The sequence below is a fragment of the Juglans microcarpa x Juglans regia genome, chromosome 6D (assembly GCF_004785595.1).
Source record: "Juglans microcarpa x Juglans regia isolate MS1-56 chromosome 6D, Jm3101_v1.0, whole genome shotgun sequence".
NCBI lineage: Eukaryota > Viridiplantae > Streptophyta > Magnoliopsida > Fagales > Juglandaceae > Juglans > Juglans microcarpa x Juglans regia.
In genome coordinates this window covers 20,519,661-20,539,533 of record NC_054604.1, presented here as the reverse complement: position 1 = coordinate 20,539,533, position 19,873 = coordinate 20,519,661, and the positions used below count along the sequence as shown (strand labels likewise).

The 19,873-nt window shown below is 35.8% G+C and overlaps 1 protein-coding gene across 3 annotated transcripts; it reads right to left on the bottom strand.

Moving 5' to 3' along the window:
- Positions 1-1,869: 1,869 nt before the first annotated feature.
- LOC121234675 (carbon catabolite repressor protein 4 homolog 4) lies at positions 1,870-18,549 on the bottom strand. 3 transcript variants are annotated; one of them, XM_041130720.1, is made up of 10 exons: positions 18,378-18,549; positions 16,391-16,488; positions 16,033-16,073; positions 10,159-10,208; positions 8,138-8,207; positions 7,837-7,958; positions 7,008-7,141; positions 4,717-4,867; positions 4,491-4,638; positions 1,870-2,422 (listed from the first exon to the last, which is right to left on the bottom strand). In XM_041130720.1, the coding sequence occupies exons 1-10, from the start codon at positions 18,497-18,499 to the stop codon at positions 2,114-2,116; spliced, it is 1,245 nt and encodes a 414-aa protein (XP_040986654.1). In that variant the 5' UTR covers positions 18,500-18,549; the 3' UTR covers positions 1,870-2,113. The 3 variants fall into 3 exon arrangements, with proteins under 3 accessions (XP_040986654.1, XP_040986656.1, XP_040986655.1); XM_041130722.1 differs by having other exon boundaries at positions 16,391-16,483; positions 18,378-18,509; XM_041130721.1 differs by lacking the exon at positions 18,378-18,549 and adding an exon at positions 16,578-16,878 and having other exon boundaries at positions 16,391-16,545.
- Positions 18,550-19,873: the final 1,324 nt, after the last annotated feature.

Below are 19,873 nucleotides of genomic sequence, written 5' to 3'. Positions count from 1 at the left end.
TTAAGGTTGCGTTTGGATGTTGAGTTCAGTTGAGTCAACAGAATTACACAAAAATATACGTTTATATAACAATAATGAGTCTGACCAAACCAAAGATACTTAAAGAGTGAGCCTTTGGGGTAAAACGTTCTTATCATGAGGTTTGCCGCACTTCTCACATCTCATTCTTTGACTTTTAAGGTTGCGTTTGGATATTAAGTTGAGTTGAGTTGAGTTGAGATGATAAAATATTGTTAAAATATTATTTTTTAATATTATTATTATTTTAAGATTTAAAAAAGTTAAATTGTTTATTATATTTTGTATTGAAATTTGAAAAAGTAGTAATGATGAGTTGAGATGAGTTGATGAAGCAAACGAAACCTAAACTATTAAATTGACAGTTATGGGATGATTTGGAAGGGATGATCAACCAATGCTATTACATGACGAGAAAATTTTAAAAAAGTGGTACAATAGCCATGATGTAACAAAACAATTTTCTTTTTCTTTTTCTCGACGATGTAATAAAATAATGGTAGTGACAACGTTACTATCCTTTTATTACTATTTTATTACTCATTTACTACTTATAGTGTATTTAACTTTTTATCATTTTTTTTTAAGTATTTTTTTAACATCTTTAATCATTAAGAAAACAAATTTAAAAATATATAAGTTTACTAATAGTCACTTCCTTAACCATTAAGTAAAATAAAAAATTAAAAAAAATCAAATAAAAAAGAGTAATAAATGAATAGTAAGTATATTAATCGTATCATTTTCCATAAAACAATTGCTTAAACTTGATGAGCATCATGTCATTTTTATTAAAATAAAGTTGGGCCTCATTTGTTTTCAAAAATCATTTCAACTCATCTCATTTCATCTAATTATTACAATTTTTTCAATCTTTCAAACAACATATAATAAACAATTCAACTTTTTTAAATCTCAAAATAAAAATTATATTAAAAAATTATATTCTAACAATATTTTAATTTTATAATATTTTTATTCAACTTTCATTTCATTTCAACTCATAATCTCGTAAGTTATGACACTCAATTCCCAATGCAGTCACAAAAGTAAAATAACACCTAAAAGAGTCATATATACATACACACATTTGATTCTAGCTTCAGTGATCGAATCCATCATCTATCATCTTTTTTCAGCAATATACATATTTATCATTGGAAATAGCTTGGATATTGTGTACATGACATTTTGTAAACATGAATGAACTCTAAATTATAAAACGGGAATCTGTCCGTTTGTAGTTTTGGGTTCGGGGCATTACAGTTGTGGCAGTTGTTTTTGAGCAATGAGTTTTCCCAGCAAGGCTTGGGTTAGAGGCTCTTTGCTTTTCTCTATTCACCTCGAGTTTTTTGGTTATGAAGATGTCTTGGTGTAATGACTCATGGGGGAATTGATGGAGAAGGCTAAACAGCACTCGCCTTATTTCTTGCTCTCTTGATTTCTTGCTCTCTTGAGTCTCTTGCTCCTTGATATATGCACTAGAAGCTAGAAAGTTGAGAATTAAAACAGAAATGTTGCACCCTTCAATGCCAAAGAGGCTACAAATCTTGCCAAACAAGAGATAAAGCCCAACCACCCAAGGAAAAAGGTTTCCCACCAGCAAAGATGAAATTGTTCTCAACCCGTAGGCTCATGTTCTAACTTCTAAGCAAGCAATTACATTATCTATCTTTGTAGGGGGGGGGGGGGGGGGGGGGGGGGGGGGGGGGGGGGGGGGGGGGGGGGGGGGGGGGGGGGGGGGGCTGAATTCTTTTCCATCTCTAAAAATCCAACCACCCATGTTTCAATACACGTGCAAAACACTAAGCAACATTAAAATCTCATGCTTTTCAGATAAAACACCAGACAAGTCTACAAAATGGGATAAAAATCCCTTGCCTAAATAGCTTTTTAAAAAAATGGATCAATAATCTGTCCTTAACTATCACAAATCAATTTGCTTATTACAGTCTAGAAGGTCATCACAAATAAATTATCAAGGCTAGTAATCAATTAAAGAAAAAAAAACTTTATAAAAAATAGAACCTGCTAACTAGTTTTTCAAGTCCTCTTGGTCATGCTCTATCTTTCTTCAGGAATGCACCATGAAAACTTATTCCCCGGTAATTTCAAACTCAGCACCAATTGGAAGATGATCACTAGGGTGACTATAGTTTGGTAATCCTTCAGCAACATCAGGTGAGTCTGGGTCCGGAAGCTCCAGAAAACTGACGGGTTTGATGTTATCATTTGGAGAAAAGAATATATAATCAAGTGTACCAGTGAAGCCAGGGGTGCAGTTTGTAAACTGTGGTTCTCCTTTAGTAAAAGCATAGACACTGCACAACGGAATAGGAATGTCTTCTAAACATTCCACCACTGGTGCCAATGAAGAGTTGCCTGAAATCAGGTACTGGTAAACCTGCAACACAAAGGTTAAAGCATTGCTACGTATTTATAAAGACATGATACCTAGGGCACAAACACTCTATGATCCCAGGAAACAGAGAAGCTACTGTGAACTGCTTGCACATAGGTCGCAACCAAGCTCATTTCACAATGTTCAGCTTCTGTTTAAGCTTGATAGCTTACAAAGGTGAAAAAAGTAACCTCTTTCTTTTTCTCATGGCATTATAATTGGTAAGTTTTGAACCCAAGTGTTATCGCAACAAAGGCCTGGGGGTACGATAAACTGATCCTAATGAGAAAGATTGTGAAAGTGAGGAGGCCAATGTATGAGTATGATACAGGAGTTTTGATTTCTGAGTACATTCTGGCAAGGTTATGGGCCAATATAAAGCCCCAATTTCCAATAGAAACATTTAGGCATGCGTTTCAGATTAATACTAGTGATCTGTGTGTGCTTGTGGAGATGGTGGATGTCTGGAGGTTTTAACTTCTTGTATATTCAAAACAGTGTAAGCTGGTTTCCCAGGAGCTTTACGGGAATTGAAGGACCAGATGATGACCTAAAGAGAAGAAATTTGTAGTTGACTTATCTTAGATGAAAGACTCTTGGGCGCTTCCATGATGTTTACAAGGAGATTTTGTAAGGGGTCAAATTTCTAGTAGGATGGAGTGTGGCTGTTATGGAATTGCAACTGCAACCGCTGATTCCTAATTTTTATTTTTCTTGGATCTAGCCACTTCTAGGAGGGTGATATATATGTTTGGTAATATGACATTGCAAACTATCCCAAAAATTTAAATTCTGTGTCCAATTTGGGAGACTAATAGGACTGTTCACTAACGTTGCATTCCAAGACTAGGAGGAACACTCATCAAATGTTGCAAACTGTAGACTTCCTCATCCTCCTAATTACTAAATTGTGCTGGTGGAATGTCATGTCTTGCAGAAAGGATAAGCATCTTTTCTATTTGAGAATATGTGGTAGAAGGTGGATGGTTTGGTGGATCCAGTGAACAAGTGATTGAATATTTTTATCATGTAGGACACCAATTAACTCCTAGGGAGTAAACTCAATTCTCTGAAAAATTATAAAGAAAAGTGGAACGAGGTGTTTGGCAGGTTTTGGTGCAGAAGGGAAAAAGTTAGATCAAATCTGGAGCTCTGTTATAGAGGAATAGGTTTTATCCACAAAAGATCAGGAAAGAAGCCAAACTTCGACATGAATGAACTTCCCTGTTAAAGAAAATGATTGGTGAAGGAATCCAAAGCTGTTTGGCTTAAAGTGAGAGAAAGCAACCCAAAATTTTCCACAAATTGTCCAATTGCTGAATCCACATGACCTCTAGGAAGGAAGAAGTGTAAACAGAAGCAGCAGGCTTCTGTAGAGGATTTAGGATTTATGCAGAAACTGCAGACAGGAGACCTAGCGATATAGGATAGAGAAAGATGTTTACATGTGCTTGTTGCAGGTTCAAGATTAGAACAATTTGTGGATTTAGGACCAAGGATTTTAGAAGAAACGGCTAGTTTAAGAATTAATTACAGCTTCAAAAGATTGAATTTTGATGGATGTATACACTTTCATTTGTTGTGTGGACCACATAATGGCGGAGAGTTTTTTTTTTTAATAAGTAATAAAACTTAAAAAGCAAAAGGTGCACCAGGTACATATGATGTATCCAAGAAGTCAACCTATCTAGATACAAGAAAATCATGAAAAGTTAGCCGATTCAAGTCAATTGAAGCTGATAATTTCTGCAAACAAAATAACAATAACTTTTGTTTTTCCTATGTGTGTAAAAAAAGATGGACAACCGCGGGACCATATATTACATTGTTCTGTTGCTCATAATATTGATATTTGGGGCGTGTTGGGTTGTGCCCAACTCAGCGACTAACTTGTTGACCTCTTGTGGTAGGAAGTTTGGTGGTACTAAACGTAATGGCTAGGACTAAGATCAAAGTCAAAGAAGTCTATCAATACCAAAAAAAGTAAACTTAAAAAGAACAAAAAAAAAAAAATCATGGGCTAGCGAGGAAACCAGATAAATCAAGGGAGAAAAAAAATAATCTTACAAACCTTATCCCCAGGAGTTGAATTAAAGTCACCAGCCACTATTACTGAAGGTATACATTCAAGTCTGTTGGATACTAGTTCCTTAAATTGAGCCAAGCGTGATAAAAGATATTTAGCTTGTGCAAGCTTGACATCAGCCCATTCAGGATCCCTGCAGCAGAAAACATCATAATACATCAACTGGTCAAATGAGTAATAAAACATGCTAATAGAAGATTAGCAACTTTACCAGTACAGGTGTGTGTTTGCCACGACAACAACATGATGTGGAGGATCTTTGAGTTTGAATGCAGCAATAATTCCAACACAATCACGTTTGAGTCTCACACGAGGATCATTGGGATCTCCACGCTCATCCGCAGCTTTCTTTAATGCTGAACCTGAAATATAATTTGATATGAGCTGCCAGCATACCATGTTTGCTAATCAGATTATAATCGGCAACCTTCTGAGGTTCTATGGTGAAAGCTGTCATCCAAGGAAAAGTACAATTGAAAAATCTGAAAAAAATAATAAGGAAAAAAGCAGCAACGGAAATAAGTTTTTAAAGAACTATGCTTGCTACCATTAGGGGTTCTGGTCAATCCAACCTGACCGATATGGTGTTACGATGTTACTGACACAAACCAGACAGGTTTGGCAAGCCCCCCCCCCCCCCCCCCCTTTTCAGTCAGTCAATCAATAAGGGAGGGGAGAGTTGCAGCATAGAGGGGTCAGGCATGGGTTTGTGTCAGTTGGGTTGGTTGGGTATATATATAGCAGTCGGTTGGGTCTGTAGATTTTAATGTTAGATTGCCATGAAAGTTTCATAAGAGTAGTCTTCTACACTTCTAAAATCTATAACTCTCAATTCCTCTCTACTCACAAAGGTTAGTCCCTCCAAATCCCTCCCACCTCTACCAATATGGCCAATATGGCAGCAGCATCTAGCTTTGCTAGGAGAAGAAGCGACTCCTTGTTGGTTTGGTTATCAGAAACCCTCTACCAACAACCAACTATCAACTGTCAATAGGGTCAGATACCAACACAAGGAGGTCGATCCTCAGCTCCTTTTACCAAGAAATTATATCAACAGATTTCACCGTGACCTAAATGGAATACTCAAACCAACATTACTTTTGTGAGTTTGTGGAGAAAATGAATCAAAAGTCCAAGACTAGTGCACAGGGAAAGGTGAAGGATAGGGAATGCAAAACCTGCCCATTGGGTGTTCAAGATGGAAAGTTGAGAAATTGATCATCCATTGTTTAGTTAATGGGATGAAAGCAAAGAATTAAGTATATTTTCGTTTTTCAAACTACGCCCCTCTATTGAATATTGGGGGTCATTTTATGAATGAATTTCATTCATTAAAACATTTTCATTTTCCCCAAATCCATCCGTATTTGAGCGGGAAGTGAATGAGTAGAAAGGGGGTGTAATTTTTCTTAAAAACCCTTTCCCTTATTTAAATACTCTTAAACAAAAGAAACTATATCAATCCCTATACATCACAACAGGGGTTCTTTCACGTCAGGCCCAACAGAACACATCACAGATAAAGCAAAGGAACTGGTTTTTCCATCTTTCATTCAAATAAAATAAAAGTTACAACAAAACTTGAATAGGCTGCTACCAGCCATGTTTGTCCAAGTCAACATACTTGACCAAAAAGTAAATCTAAAATATCCACCAAACTGATCCAACCTGACACAACATATTACATGCAAACAGAGTCGGGAAGCCAGGTAAAAAGTTGCTGGGCCAAATTACAAATTACTTGTGGGTCGCCCATCAAATCCTACCCTAACCAAGCAAATTCTACCCTTATTTTACACGTACAAAGATGTGTGGCTACTGCAGTACTAACTGCCAAAATTTCAATTTGCAACTGCCCAGAAATTTAACTGATTGGTAAAGAATATTCACTCACTTCTTTCAGCGAACTCTTTTATTATTCCTTACACTATCCATCATTCTCCCCCAGTTTTCAACTCAGTTTCATATTTTAAAGGGAGAAAGTCTTGGATCCTAGATCTTGAAGTTGCATGTTTAACATGGGATAAAATGCTTTATAATCTTCTTCTCTTTTAGGATGCAGCAATGATGATGATAACATCTAACCCCCCCCCCCCCCCCCCCCCCCCCCCCCCCCCCCCCCCCCCCCCTCCCATTGGGGCATTACAAATGGTATCAAAGCATATCCCAACCAGAAATAGATTGTGATACCCCATATGATAAAGATAAGGGTAGATGGTGTATCAGATCCCACATTGCTTGGAAATGAGAAGTTTTTGCTCTTTATAATGTTCCAATAGGGCTCCAATTGTATCATTGACTAGTCCTTTTGGAGTGTAGGCCATGTGGTTTAGGTCTTCCATTGGGGCGTTACAAAATCATTTTCCCTTTCTAAAGTAAAGTAAATCATAAAATAATTACTGTATGATATTGGTAAACATGGACACAAGAAAAGATGCGTATGCCAACCCAAACTAGTTACAAAAGAAAAGGAGGTATATATAACAGAGCAAAACAAAATACCATTTTTCAGTTCAGCTCCCCTATTTCCTTTAGTAAGCACGTCATCTTGTTCATCAGCACCTAAAACATCTCCATCTTGAACTGAATTTACAAGATCATTGTATTCTATGTTCTCCTCCAAAACCAACTCTGCACTGAATTAATAGCACAGATATACTTAAAGAAGATGGACATCTGAAATATATTGACAGCATTATGAGAAAATGAATTTGTGAAATAAAGAGAGATCAGTGAGTTTAATGAGTTTAATGAAAAGTTGTGAGTACATCTCATGATTTCAATTGAGGTCCCAATTCATTCATCCAAGAAAATGTTCAATTTGCCAGACAAAGCTCCCCTTTGGTGAGAGCAAGATTTTTCAAGACATGTCAAACATTTGAGCAAACTTCCACATGACCTTAGAATGGACAAATATACATGTTTTTGTTTGAAGCATCATTTTATTGCATCCTCTAACAAAGAGTGGAAAAGCCCTTTGCCAATGATACCAAGGACATGCTTACATTGGACAATGGTTAGGAAGCTTCCTTTACAATTTGTTATTAATAATTCAGCTTGGAGGCTGCACAAAACGAGATAAAAAAAAAAAAAAAAAAATGTATAAAAGCTGTGAGAAGAGACATGATAACTGTGATACACATTTGGGAATGAAATGTAGCCAATTGACCTTTTACAGACCATTTCTTTGTTCAGCAAGCTAAAATCTATTTTCATATTAGTGAAGTCATCCTCGTTAGATTGCTCTTTCAATTATGAACTTGGGGTCCATACGAATCTAAAGCTACTGCTGCTCATCTATTTTGAAACAAGAAAGAGGAAGTTTGAATACCTGTCTGGCTTATAAAAAATTCCACATCCATCACGCTTCTGCCCGCTTCTCTGGACATAAATACTAGAATAACCAAGACGTTCCATATGTTCTTTGTAAAAGCTATCATACTCGTCAACTTCCTGGTACGGTTAGTAATACAGACAACAATAACATTCATTTATATATTTATGTATAGGATGAAGGATGATAAATGTTAAGAATATTCAAAACTAGAAAGCATTCACAAAACATTCGATTTTATTTTGTGTGAAGCAGAAAGTAAACAGCCCGAAAATGGAGACAACAAGGAATAAAAAACCTGTAGACAGAGAAAATCAGCTCCAAAGTTCTTGAGAACAGATAAAATTGAATGTGAACGAGCTTTCCACCTGTAATGAGCACAAGTAACATATACAAACTTATTCACTGACTCTAATGTCAATAAACCTTCAGCAACAGAAAAAATAAAATATACCATTGAAAAGTCAGAAAGGAAAATTAATGACTAAAAAAGTTACACATAAAAGTAAGATTCAAGTCCCAGATGTCAGAATCTAACCACACATGCCACTCAATGCCATCTAAAACACTTAGAAGAAGAATAACCCCATGTGAGGGCCAAACTATAATGATGGTTACTGCAAGTATAATCAGACTTCTTTAAAAGAACATGGTTAAGTTGGATAGGATTGCATATTATTTGCTCGGGAAGATATTTTGACACATTTTAGAAGTGGCATTGTGATTTCTTGAAAACGAAGTTTCAAGAAGAAGGGAGATAATCATAACTTGCAGAAGTCCTCCTTGACAGGGTATAGACATCCAACTAATAAAGTTAAGGTTTGTCATTGTAGATTTATGCCATATGGCAGACTGAAAACTTTTATGTTTTTCATCAGATATCGCGACTGATAGTTGACATCACAAATGGTTTTAAGAAGCTCAAGCGGAAGTACTGTTTCTACAAACCTTGGGAGAATAAATTAAAAATAAAATTAGAACTTTTTTTTTCTCTCATGGGAGTAATTTACATGATTCAGGGCCATTGTTTTCTTGATATATAAAGTATATGAAAACAGATCAGTTAACAGAGTATGAAAACAGATCAGTTAACAGGGTATGTTTCCATATATTTTTACAAGCCTAAAAAATTCAAATGCAAAAGACTTTCCACAAGACATGAATCTTGCAACAACCCTACATACATCTTAAAAATAGTAAATATCAGCAGAAAATCAAAGTGAATAGCCTGGTTTGTATACAATGACCGAATACAAAACCGTGAGATATAATGCCTTGTTCTTCTTCACCAAATTGCAACAAAATTCTAAACATTTTGAACAATGCAACGGGGAAAAGTGAAGAATTTACAGAGAAAAATAGCATGTTATTAGGAATATGTAGAGTACCGACTTACCACATCTCTTCAGGGAAAAATGCATTTTTTAAGTTATATTTACATAAAAAACAAATCCCAGCTCTTCGTAGTTCACAAATACATTTATCCCCCTTGTTCATCTTTCAACATTTAAAGACAAGTATGTTACAGAGAGTTGACAAGGAATTCCAGTAATAACTGGCAAATTTTATACTTTGTAAGAAGGAGAATCGAGATGAATTTAGTTGGCCTTTTTAGGAGAGACCCCAATGACCATGATGGAATGTATCCGGTTGTTACGATGGTTGGCTGCTCATGGACAAGCTGTACCAATCGTTTCTTATATATGGTCACATCAGCAATACAATTCACAACAATAAACTTCACTCAAGTTTTAGATCTATGACACAATCAAACCCAAACGAATAAAAGTTTTGATTGAATTGTACCAGTCTCTACTATGTGTTGTTACTCATTTTTATACTTGTTATAATTTCTAATTATTTCTTCAACCCCCCCTAAGGGGTTGGCTCAAGTGGTAAGGGCTTTGGTCTTGGTGGTATACTCCATCTAGGTCTAAGGTTCAAATCCATAGGTGCAAACAACTTCTAGGGGCCATGCTGCCCATGCCACATCGGTGAAACCCATCAGTGAAAAGCTGATAAATTAGCTGATCCATGTTTGGTGCGGAAATTAGCTGATCCAAGTAATGGGAACACATTACAAGGGTCCGGGATTTAAGTAAGTAAAAAGACGCGGCATTTACACGGTCTCTAAGATTCCTCGTCATCAAAATAATATTTCAATTAAGAAAAGAAAAGAGGATAATAAACAATAGAATACTAGGCACTCTCTTATCCCATTAATATATCAAATTGGATGCACCCACAAAGAATGGAAATTGTTAGTAGGAAGGAAAAGAAAATTCTAGGAACAAAGAAAGGTTATTTTTAAAAATTCACCTGAGACAAGGAGATGGAGAGTGTGGAAACAAAGAACTCTTCACGTAGACCTACACCAAAAGGGAGGAAAAAATTAAAATAATCCTAAAAAGTGTAAAGGCTTTCACTTTCTAGAAACATAACTTGTAGGAAGCCCCCGCATTATTGATGCAAGTTTATACATACAAAACTAGAACGGATAGTAACAATAAGCACATAACTACCAAGGTTTTTGTCTGTGGATCACCTATTATTGCATTGTGACGTGGCAATGAGTTTATCGAATGATATCTTTGCTAGAGCGGGGCTCCATTGGGTGATGCCACGGAGGGTTGTTTAATTTTTGGCCAGCTGATAAGGCCTCTGGGGTAACTCTCAAATTGCAACAATGTGGAAGATGATACCAATCTAGCTATGGCAGTACATATGGATGGAGAGGAATAGTCGCAGCTTTGAGGATCGTGAACGGACAATGGACAAGCTTAGAACTTTTTTCTTCAAACTTTATTCCATTAGTTGATTGTAATAGACTTTAATGGCATGAATATACATGATTTCCTTGTATCTTTAGACACTCATGCATAGGTATTGCTCTTGTATGTCCCATGTACTTGGCTTCGCCTCTTTTAATAAAATTCATATTTACTGACCAAAAAAAACTACCGAGTTTTTTGTCAACAAATTGGCATATTGGAGGATATTTATCATCTAAAGTTACTATAAATCAGGTCATAAAATTTGGGGATAACCACTTCTTAGGTCAACTTTGGAAAACACTATCAAGCTTTCCCGGTCTCTCAAACTTCAAAAGGCATCCAATCTAACAAATACCAACCCTATCAAATATCATATTCCTTGTTCTTTCTCTTTTTGCTCTTATTATTTATCTCTAAAAAATATTAAAATTCCAGTAAATCGAAAAAAGGGTGTACAGTAATAGTTGTTGACAATTGTCAATATTAATTTGTTCATGTCATTTGTCTTCTATATGAGCAAGTCGGAAATGATACTCTGAAAACTTGGTCAAAAGGAAAAATATATAACTATCTCTTTTTAACCTTTTTTTATTGTATTTTAAGGAAATTTTGCTATTATACATTCTTTGTTTTTTTATGTGATCTTTACTTCAATAAAGGCACATGCTTGTGCTTTGAAATTTCAGCCTAGGCTTTCGGTAGCATTTGCACTTAAGTTTGCTCAAGGCTTTCAAAATCACTAACCATACCCATGGAGACTCAAACCCATGACCTCTCAGCTACCAAACTACATGGGAGTAAGCATCTTGACACCAAGCCAACACCCTTGGTGGTAACTATTTGCTCTCTTTAATTCTACCAACTAGCGTATACACTACACCCACTTCTAGGTTTGCCTTCTTGAATGGTCTAGCAGTGAGACTTTTCCATCCCTCTTACAAGTATAGGTCTTATCTTTGGCTAAATGAATGAGTCGTGATCAAATAATCAGTCTTTGAAGTAAAATATGGCATGCATCGAAAGGGACAAGATCAGACCAAGCCTCATCATATTTATTTCCTAATATGGATTATACCAAACAAAGAATTGTAACGGGAAGTTTATGACGTATCTAAAATCAAGCAATATTTTATGGATGCGGATGCTTATCTATAGGAAGCTTTTTTCTTCCAACAGCTTCCTTGGAGATGATATTTTCACATCTCCACCATTTAGTACACGTATGCGGAAAAAAAAAAAAAACTTCAATGCCACAAATGCTCAGTGTTGCCCAAATTTAGCTACTATTAAAATTCTTCTAACCACCAAAATCTCTAAACAAGTTCATAGCACATCCATTTACTGCCCTTCATCACCATAATTATCGAATGCCAGGCTCTTTGTCTCTTCTTCTACCTCAAATGATTTCTTCCTTGTAGACATAAACAAGATGTGGCCTCTTCTCCACAATGGAATAACGGAAAGTAGAGTTGCTGCCTTTAGGATTCGAAACGCTAATGCTAGCAACTTCCATCCCTTTCTCCAGTCAGTCAACCCCATATCTAGTTGCATCCCATTATGGTTGGAATTTCCAGCAACTATGCCCTTATAGCGTGAAGCTTTATTATCACTCTTAAACTATGAGCAACAGGAAGCCATGGTTGAACTGTTGAACCAGTTGTCCTTGTTGTCAAAGATTTTCTTAGTCCATGCCTTGATATCCTTGCTTCAGCCCACATTGAATATTGCCCCACATCCTCCACATTTGTAGGCATAACAACCCAAGTCAATCCCGAAAGATAGCATGCTGTAAGTTGCTCGTTAATTTCATTCGGATCAATTCAGATAGATAAGTTATTAAATTCAGACATATATGCGTTTACAGTCAATGTGATACCCCATATGATAAAGATAAGGGTTACGGTCAATGGGAGGGTTTTGGGACTTTTTCTATCATACATTGTTACTTTGGGCTTCAGCCATTGTATTGAACGGGACTAGCTTTAATGAATTTTATGCTGATTTTCACAACGCTTAGCTTGTAATTAGGTTTATCTCTTATGTACTCCATGTGTACTTGGGCTATGCCTCATTATAGGGATTAATAAAAAAATTCTTGCTTATAAAAAAAATGATAAAAATAAGGGTAGGTGGTGATAGGATCCCACGTTGCTTAGGAAGGAAAAGTTCTTGCTCTTTATAATGCTCTAACGGGGCTCCAATTGTATCATTGACTAGTCATTTTGGAGTATAGGTCATGTGGTTTGGGCCTTCCATTGGAACATTACAAATAGTATCAAAGCCTATCACAACCAAAATTGTGGGACTGGAACCGTGCGACTTACAATGGACTGGCTTGACAAAGACGTCGGGAATTTATGAGGGGGGTAGATTGTGATACCCCATATGATAAGAATAAGGGTAGGTGGTGTATGGGATCCCACATTGCTTGGGAAGAAGAAGTTCTTGCTCTTTATAATGTTTCAACGAATCTCCAATTGTATAATTGACCAGTCTTTTTAGAGTTTAGGTCATGTGGTTTGGGTCTTCCATTGGGGCGTTACAATCAACTTGTGTTGCAGCAAATGAAATTGTTGGAAAAAATACATCATATAGTCAGCCGACTAAAACTGTTTTCTCATCTTTGTTATCATATGGTCCCATGTGCAGATTTATGTCGTACCTTTACAATCATACTGCTTAATTCTCTTCAACCATTGAAGAGCAGCCCCTCGTAATTTTAAACTTCACAAACTGCACCTTTCATACATCTGAAATTTGTATATGCTCAAAATTGTATTCAATGTCAGATTCCCAATCCAAAAAATCTTCAGCACACATATCACCATAAAATCCAGCAATCTCCACCTCCAATCCACCCATACTTAAATCAAGATCTCTCACTAATCTCTCCTCCAATCCAAGATGGCAATTCAGCTCTTCTAAAAATTCCCATCCATGTAATGGACTTACATCTTCATAAGGATTGGTCTCCTCATCCTCAAGACCACATCTTGTAGGGATTGCGGTTGCCTTTTGATTAACCCTTCCAAGGGGCCACATGTTCACATCACTGGATAGCTTGAACAGCCCAAACCTACTCAACAGTATGCCTCATAGTCCTACTCCTCCATATCTTCCTTTACCATGAGCAGCCATGGGAATGGACTGAAATCTGCTTCAATGCCAAATATAATGCACTAAACTAATCATATCTCCTATTGCAAAGAATTCCCAGTGGATTATTGGAGATAACTCAATACAAAGTTGAAAGAAATAAAGAAACATAAGCATAAAGATTAAAGGAGGGAACAAGGATTCTAGGGTTTTTTTGGACTCGAGTTTCTCTGCTCTTTTTTTTCTGATAGAATAAACAAAAATGATAGCTTACAATCTTAAGCTCTACTTATAGGTAGAACAAAACCCTATTGTTGCCCTAATCATTGAATTGACGATATTTAATTGACTCATTTGACTATAAAACAACCCTTTTAAAAAACTCAAATAAAATAAACCAAATAGTAATTGGCTGAAAATCAGAACCAAAACAAGCTCAGGCGAACAATTTAACGCTCTGCCATCACATTAGAAACAGATGGAAGGATAATGAGAAGCCATGTTCTGAATAACACAATATTGGAAATTCAGTTAGGGCTGTTAGGACACTATGGAATTTAAACTACTTTGTTTAACTATGATGTGAAGAGATTCGGGCCCTAGGGGTGGGCAGCGGGGCCCCGCGCCCCACTGCCCCTCCCCCGTCCGCCCCGCCCCCCGCATGGCGGGGCGGACAACCCCGCTCCGCCTATGCGGGGGCAAGGGCCCCCGCTCGGCATATAGCGCCCCTAGCGGGGGGTGGGGGGCCAAGAGGGCCCAACCCCGCCCCACCCCCGCTTACATGTTTATAGATATATTATATATATATATATATATAAACATAAATATATATTTATATTTTACAAATTGTGTATATATAAATATATATTACAATTTATTAGACTTGTTCACAAAGTATGCACTAGCAAATTTAAAAACTACATAGTTTAAAAACTAATACACTACAACTTGCACAAAATATGCACTAGCAAATTTAAAAACTACATACTTTTTAAATTATAGTCATATTTGCAAAATTTAAATTTACAATTTGGGTCTAAAAATGTATTTTTAATCACTTTTGGACCTAGGAATAATTTTTAAACCTAGTGGAATGTAGTCCATTTTTTAAGTAGACATGAGGCGAGACGGATTGGGAATCCGCTCCGCACCCCGCCCCCAGGATGTAGGGGTGGGGTATGGGGGTGAAAACCCCAAGGGGCAGGGGGTGGGGTGGGGTGGGGGCTACCTTGCACCATATGGTGCGAGTAGTAGATTCGGCTTAAGGAGCCAAGGGGAAAATAACAAGGCGACAGATTTTTTGCACTTTAAAAAAAATAAAGCTTCGAATTATGTCTTGAAATATCCAGGGAATTATGGATCCTTAGAATGAGGACTTGTTTGGGAAGTGAGATGATTTCATCTCATCTCAAATTTTCTCAAAATTTCCTTCCCAAACATCACTCAAACACAAATAATTTTCAATTTCAAATCTTCAACTTTTCCATCTAATCATTACTTAATCACTACAACTTTCCCAAACTTCCAAACAAAACACAAAAAACAATACAAATTTTTCAAATTTCAAAACAAAAATAATATTAAAAAATTATATTCTAAGGATATTTTAACTTTATAATATTTTTATTCAATTTTTTCTCTCTCATTTCCCAAAACCCAATAAAACATCTTAACTCAAACCATTTCACTACTATTCATAGAATTCTCATCTCATTACACAAACATGCCCTAAGTCACCAGTGAGAAATATCGTTGCAAAAGTAGAAAGGCGATTTGGCTTGTCTTTAGTAAATAAAGATTGAAGTTACGTCTAAAAGACTAGCATCTAGCATCAAAGGGGGTGTCATTAAAGGAAAGGGTCATTAACAGTCAATGTAGTTGGCTCTGCCGGTGGGATTATTTTGTGGAATAAAAGGGTGTTGGAAAAACTTGATGGTGAAGGTCACCATATAATATCATGTTTATTACAAAAAGTGGAACATAGCTTCTATTTGGTTATTTATGGAGTTTATGCACCTGAATGATGATAGAGAAAAGAAGGAATTGTGGTTGGAATCAAGGGAGAAGTCCAAAAGGAGAGGCAAAGGTTGGAGTTCCACAGGAGATCTCGATGTGGTTCACTCGCAACCAAGACATACAAAGGCCATGATGAAATTCTTTAATATCATTCCAAAGTCATATTTGGTTGATTTTCCCCTGAAAGAATGTTCTTACACCTGGTTATTTACCAATAAAAAAAAGGTTCTTACACCTAGTAAGAAGATGTGTGAATGCAATGAATAAGAAAGAATATATAAGTACATTGGGTAATTGGTCTTCATACCTGAGCTAAAATATTATATGAGACAAGACGGAATCTGATTCCTGTAATATAACATTAGAGATGTCATGATCAAATCACAAATTGAAATCATAAAACTTCACCTGTCATTAAATTTATAGTAAACCGTCATCAAATATTATGTTTATCGTACATAGTTATCATATACTAACAAATTACCAGGGAGAGAGAGAGAGAGTGGTCATATGGTGTATTGAGTGCAAAAAAATCACACTTAGTGCCCAAAAAAAAGTGTACAAAAGCTGAAATGTTCATAACAACCTATAGAAGAAATGCTTATAAAAAATTGTCCATAAAAGAAATATAAAGGCTAAAAGAAAGGGAGAAAAATTAATTATACCATCAGGTCTACTTCTTGAATAGATATCATTTCCTTCCACAGAAATGAATTCCCGGCATATTGGTGATGGTGTTGTGCCCATTTTTCTCAAGACTATTCTGCATAGGTTTAAACACAAATAATTCATACTCAAAGGATATCACATGATTTCTCATCTTTTTTTTTTTTGTTAAGTAAGATTTCTCATCTTTAGAAGTTCAACAGTATAACTAGAAGAGCATGATTCTACACTCCGTACAACTGAGAACTACCACTTCTCATGTTATGGTTCCTTGGAGCATGGCTGCAATTTTTATAATGCCTAGATTGTCTGATTGCAGAAACCATTAAATAAATTATCCCCACTTTTTAACAATAGCTATTTTGTTTTGAGGACGATTACAATTGCTTGAGCACTCAGTAAATCCATAGAGACAGGGAGAGAGAAGAAACCCCAATCTATTAGGAATGTGTATTTTTTATTTTTCCACATGGCAAATGAGCTGGTGTCAATTAGTTAGTTACAGTCATTCCTTTGTATATGAATATATTATAGTTGTACTAATAATTCATACACTTAGATTAGGTTTGGATAGTGAGTTGAGATGAAAGTTGAAAGTTGAAAATTGAATAAAATATTGTTAGAATATTATTTTTTTAATATTACTATTATTTTGGAATTTGAAAAAGTTGAATTGTTTATTATATTTTGTGTGAAAATTTTGGAAAGTTGTAACGATTAGATGAGATGAGTTGAGATCAACTCTGAATCCAAACAGGGCATAAAGGACTGGAAAACTAGTACAAACACAGCCACCATTGTGCATATCTCCAACAATGAAAAATCCTCTATTTGGAATCCTATATCAATACAAATTTACACAGTTTCCATAAAAGCAAAAAAGAAAGCTAAGATTGCTATAAAAAGAGAGGTTCCCTGGAACTACAAGTATGTCCTGAAAGCCCTGAAATCAGCACTATCAGAAGTTGGCTGATAAATACACCTAAATTGATTGGCATAGCAGTTAGAGAAGCCATTGTTTTCAAATTTCAACGAAGGTAAACTACCACTAATTCTTCCGGTGTTATGCCTCAAAAACTTTTTTTATTGGCACTGGGTGTCCAAGAACAAAGTCCTGACTAATTCTAGGGGTGCACAGGCCCTTGGTAAGGAGTTTCTCATAAGCACACCTCGGGTAATTCAAGGGAAAGTTCCCCCAGTCCGATGGCCCCTAGAAGTTTTTTGCACCCAAGAGGTCTTGAACCTTAAACCTAGAGGGAGCATACCACCAAGACCAAGGCCTTTACCACTTGAGCCAACCCCTAGGGGTTTCAAAAACAAGCTCTATCTGAGTCATTTCCCAGTCCACAAAGGCAGAGATACAACCCTTTATAATTTCTTTATACACAGTCGTAACACTTCAAAGGAGAGCTGGACATTAGCCGATCAAATTTTTTTTTTTATATGAAATAAGAAAATTAGCCAATCAATTTATCATGAATTAAGCACACAGCGCCAGCCTATCGAGAAAGTTCAACAATCCTACAATAGTGCATTATTTAGTCACTTTTCCTATATCCTCCCCCGACCTGTTACTGATCAAACTTGCACAATAGAACATGATCGATTAAAAAATTTCAACTTTCCAGACCACTCTCATGTTAGCCAAATGGAACCCTGCATACTAAAGCTAATATTGCTAACAACACTTGTAGTCTAACAATTCTGCCACTGCCAGTTACGTATCAATTTTTATTTTTAAATAACCATTACAGTAAATTTTTGAAACAGATTCTTTAAGAAGAACATAGCCCAACATTTCTTTCCCTAATTTTCTTTTCCACTGAAGCTCCAATAAAAATGATGACCCTAAGACGTCAAAAATATATGGGGAAAAAATCAAAAGCCCAACCAGAATATGCGTTGAGAGCATGAACTCAAAACGATAAGTGGATGTTGATGAAAACGAGATTTTCCAAATGGGTAATCTCTAAAAAATCTACTAACCTGTAAGAGCACAAAATCTCAGGTGGGCTAGGCTTCAACCCCGGAGAAATTCTGCCACTTACAGCTAATCCTCCTCTGCCTCTAAAATTCCTAAGTGCGCAGTTGAACTTGAGGGCCTCCATTGGATATTGGGGACTCGAGTTCAACTTTGGTCTGTCTGTCGGAGTTGCTAATGACCGATATAACCTTTAGCTATATGTTAAATAATTAATACGAGAGGTATTTTTTTTTTTTTTTCTTTTCGGAGAAGTTGCTACTTCATTCCATTAAACCATACTATGGCTTACATAAGTCTCTAAACTAGATCTATTACATTCAGCTAGAATCAGAGGCTCAATACATGGATTGATGTTATTAATGTTTATCATTTTAGTATCCAAAATAACAACTTGTTGTGCCAATCGATGTGCCACTCCACTTGCATCCTTTTTGACATGTTTAATAAGCCAGTGTGTACCAGTCAATATGATCTTGACATCTTGCACTAGGCATCTTAACAACCTATGGTTTTCTGTGTGTTGTCACATTGCCTTCACAACCTACATTGAGTCGCCTACAAACACAACATTATGCAAATCTAACTCTATACATAAAATTGCAGCAGATACTAATCCTCTTGCTTCTGCAATAGTAGGTTGTGAACAAAAACACAGTGGCTACATCAAAGTAGCCAGTATTTCACCTTTAATGTCTCGAAAAGCCACTCCCACACCAATTCTATTGCTTGCCTCTCTAACTGTTATGTCTCAATTAATTTTGATCCAATTTGCAGGTGGAGCTTCCCATAATGTAGTGATCTGTTGGTTTGAAGCTAGTCTAGAGCTGGCCTGTCTTCTTTGAGTTTGTTGATAATCTTCATGTGCCTCTACTACTCGACTTATCAATACTGATAGAGGTAGAAAGATGTCCTAAAATACCAGAGGTTTTTCAAATCAGATCGGACTGGATGAAAATTAAAAAATATATATATTATAATTTAAATATATTAATTATATAATTTTCATTTAACCTAATCCTATCACTAACTCACCGTTAAGTAATTATTAACTAGTACTAATATTTATAATTTTATACTACTACCAATATTTATAATTTTATACTAATACTAATATTTATACTAATACAAGTATTCCATTAATAGTCTAGACTCTAGACTCTAATATGGTATAAAAAGAAAAATACTAATAGTCCAATATAGACTATAGTTATAAACTTATATTAACATAGTTATAACTTATACTAAATCAGTATAACTAATATTACTAATATATATCTATACTATATTACTAGTCTAATACTAATACTATTATATAGTTATACTAATCATAATTCATAATAACTAATCACTATAAGTCTATAGTATTAATGTATTATTATATAATATATCATATTAGTATCACTATATATATATACACACGTATAGTTTGATATACCTTCATTATAAATTCTTTGAATCTTTACAATTGAAGTGGCGGGTAAAATGAGTTTATATACCA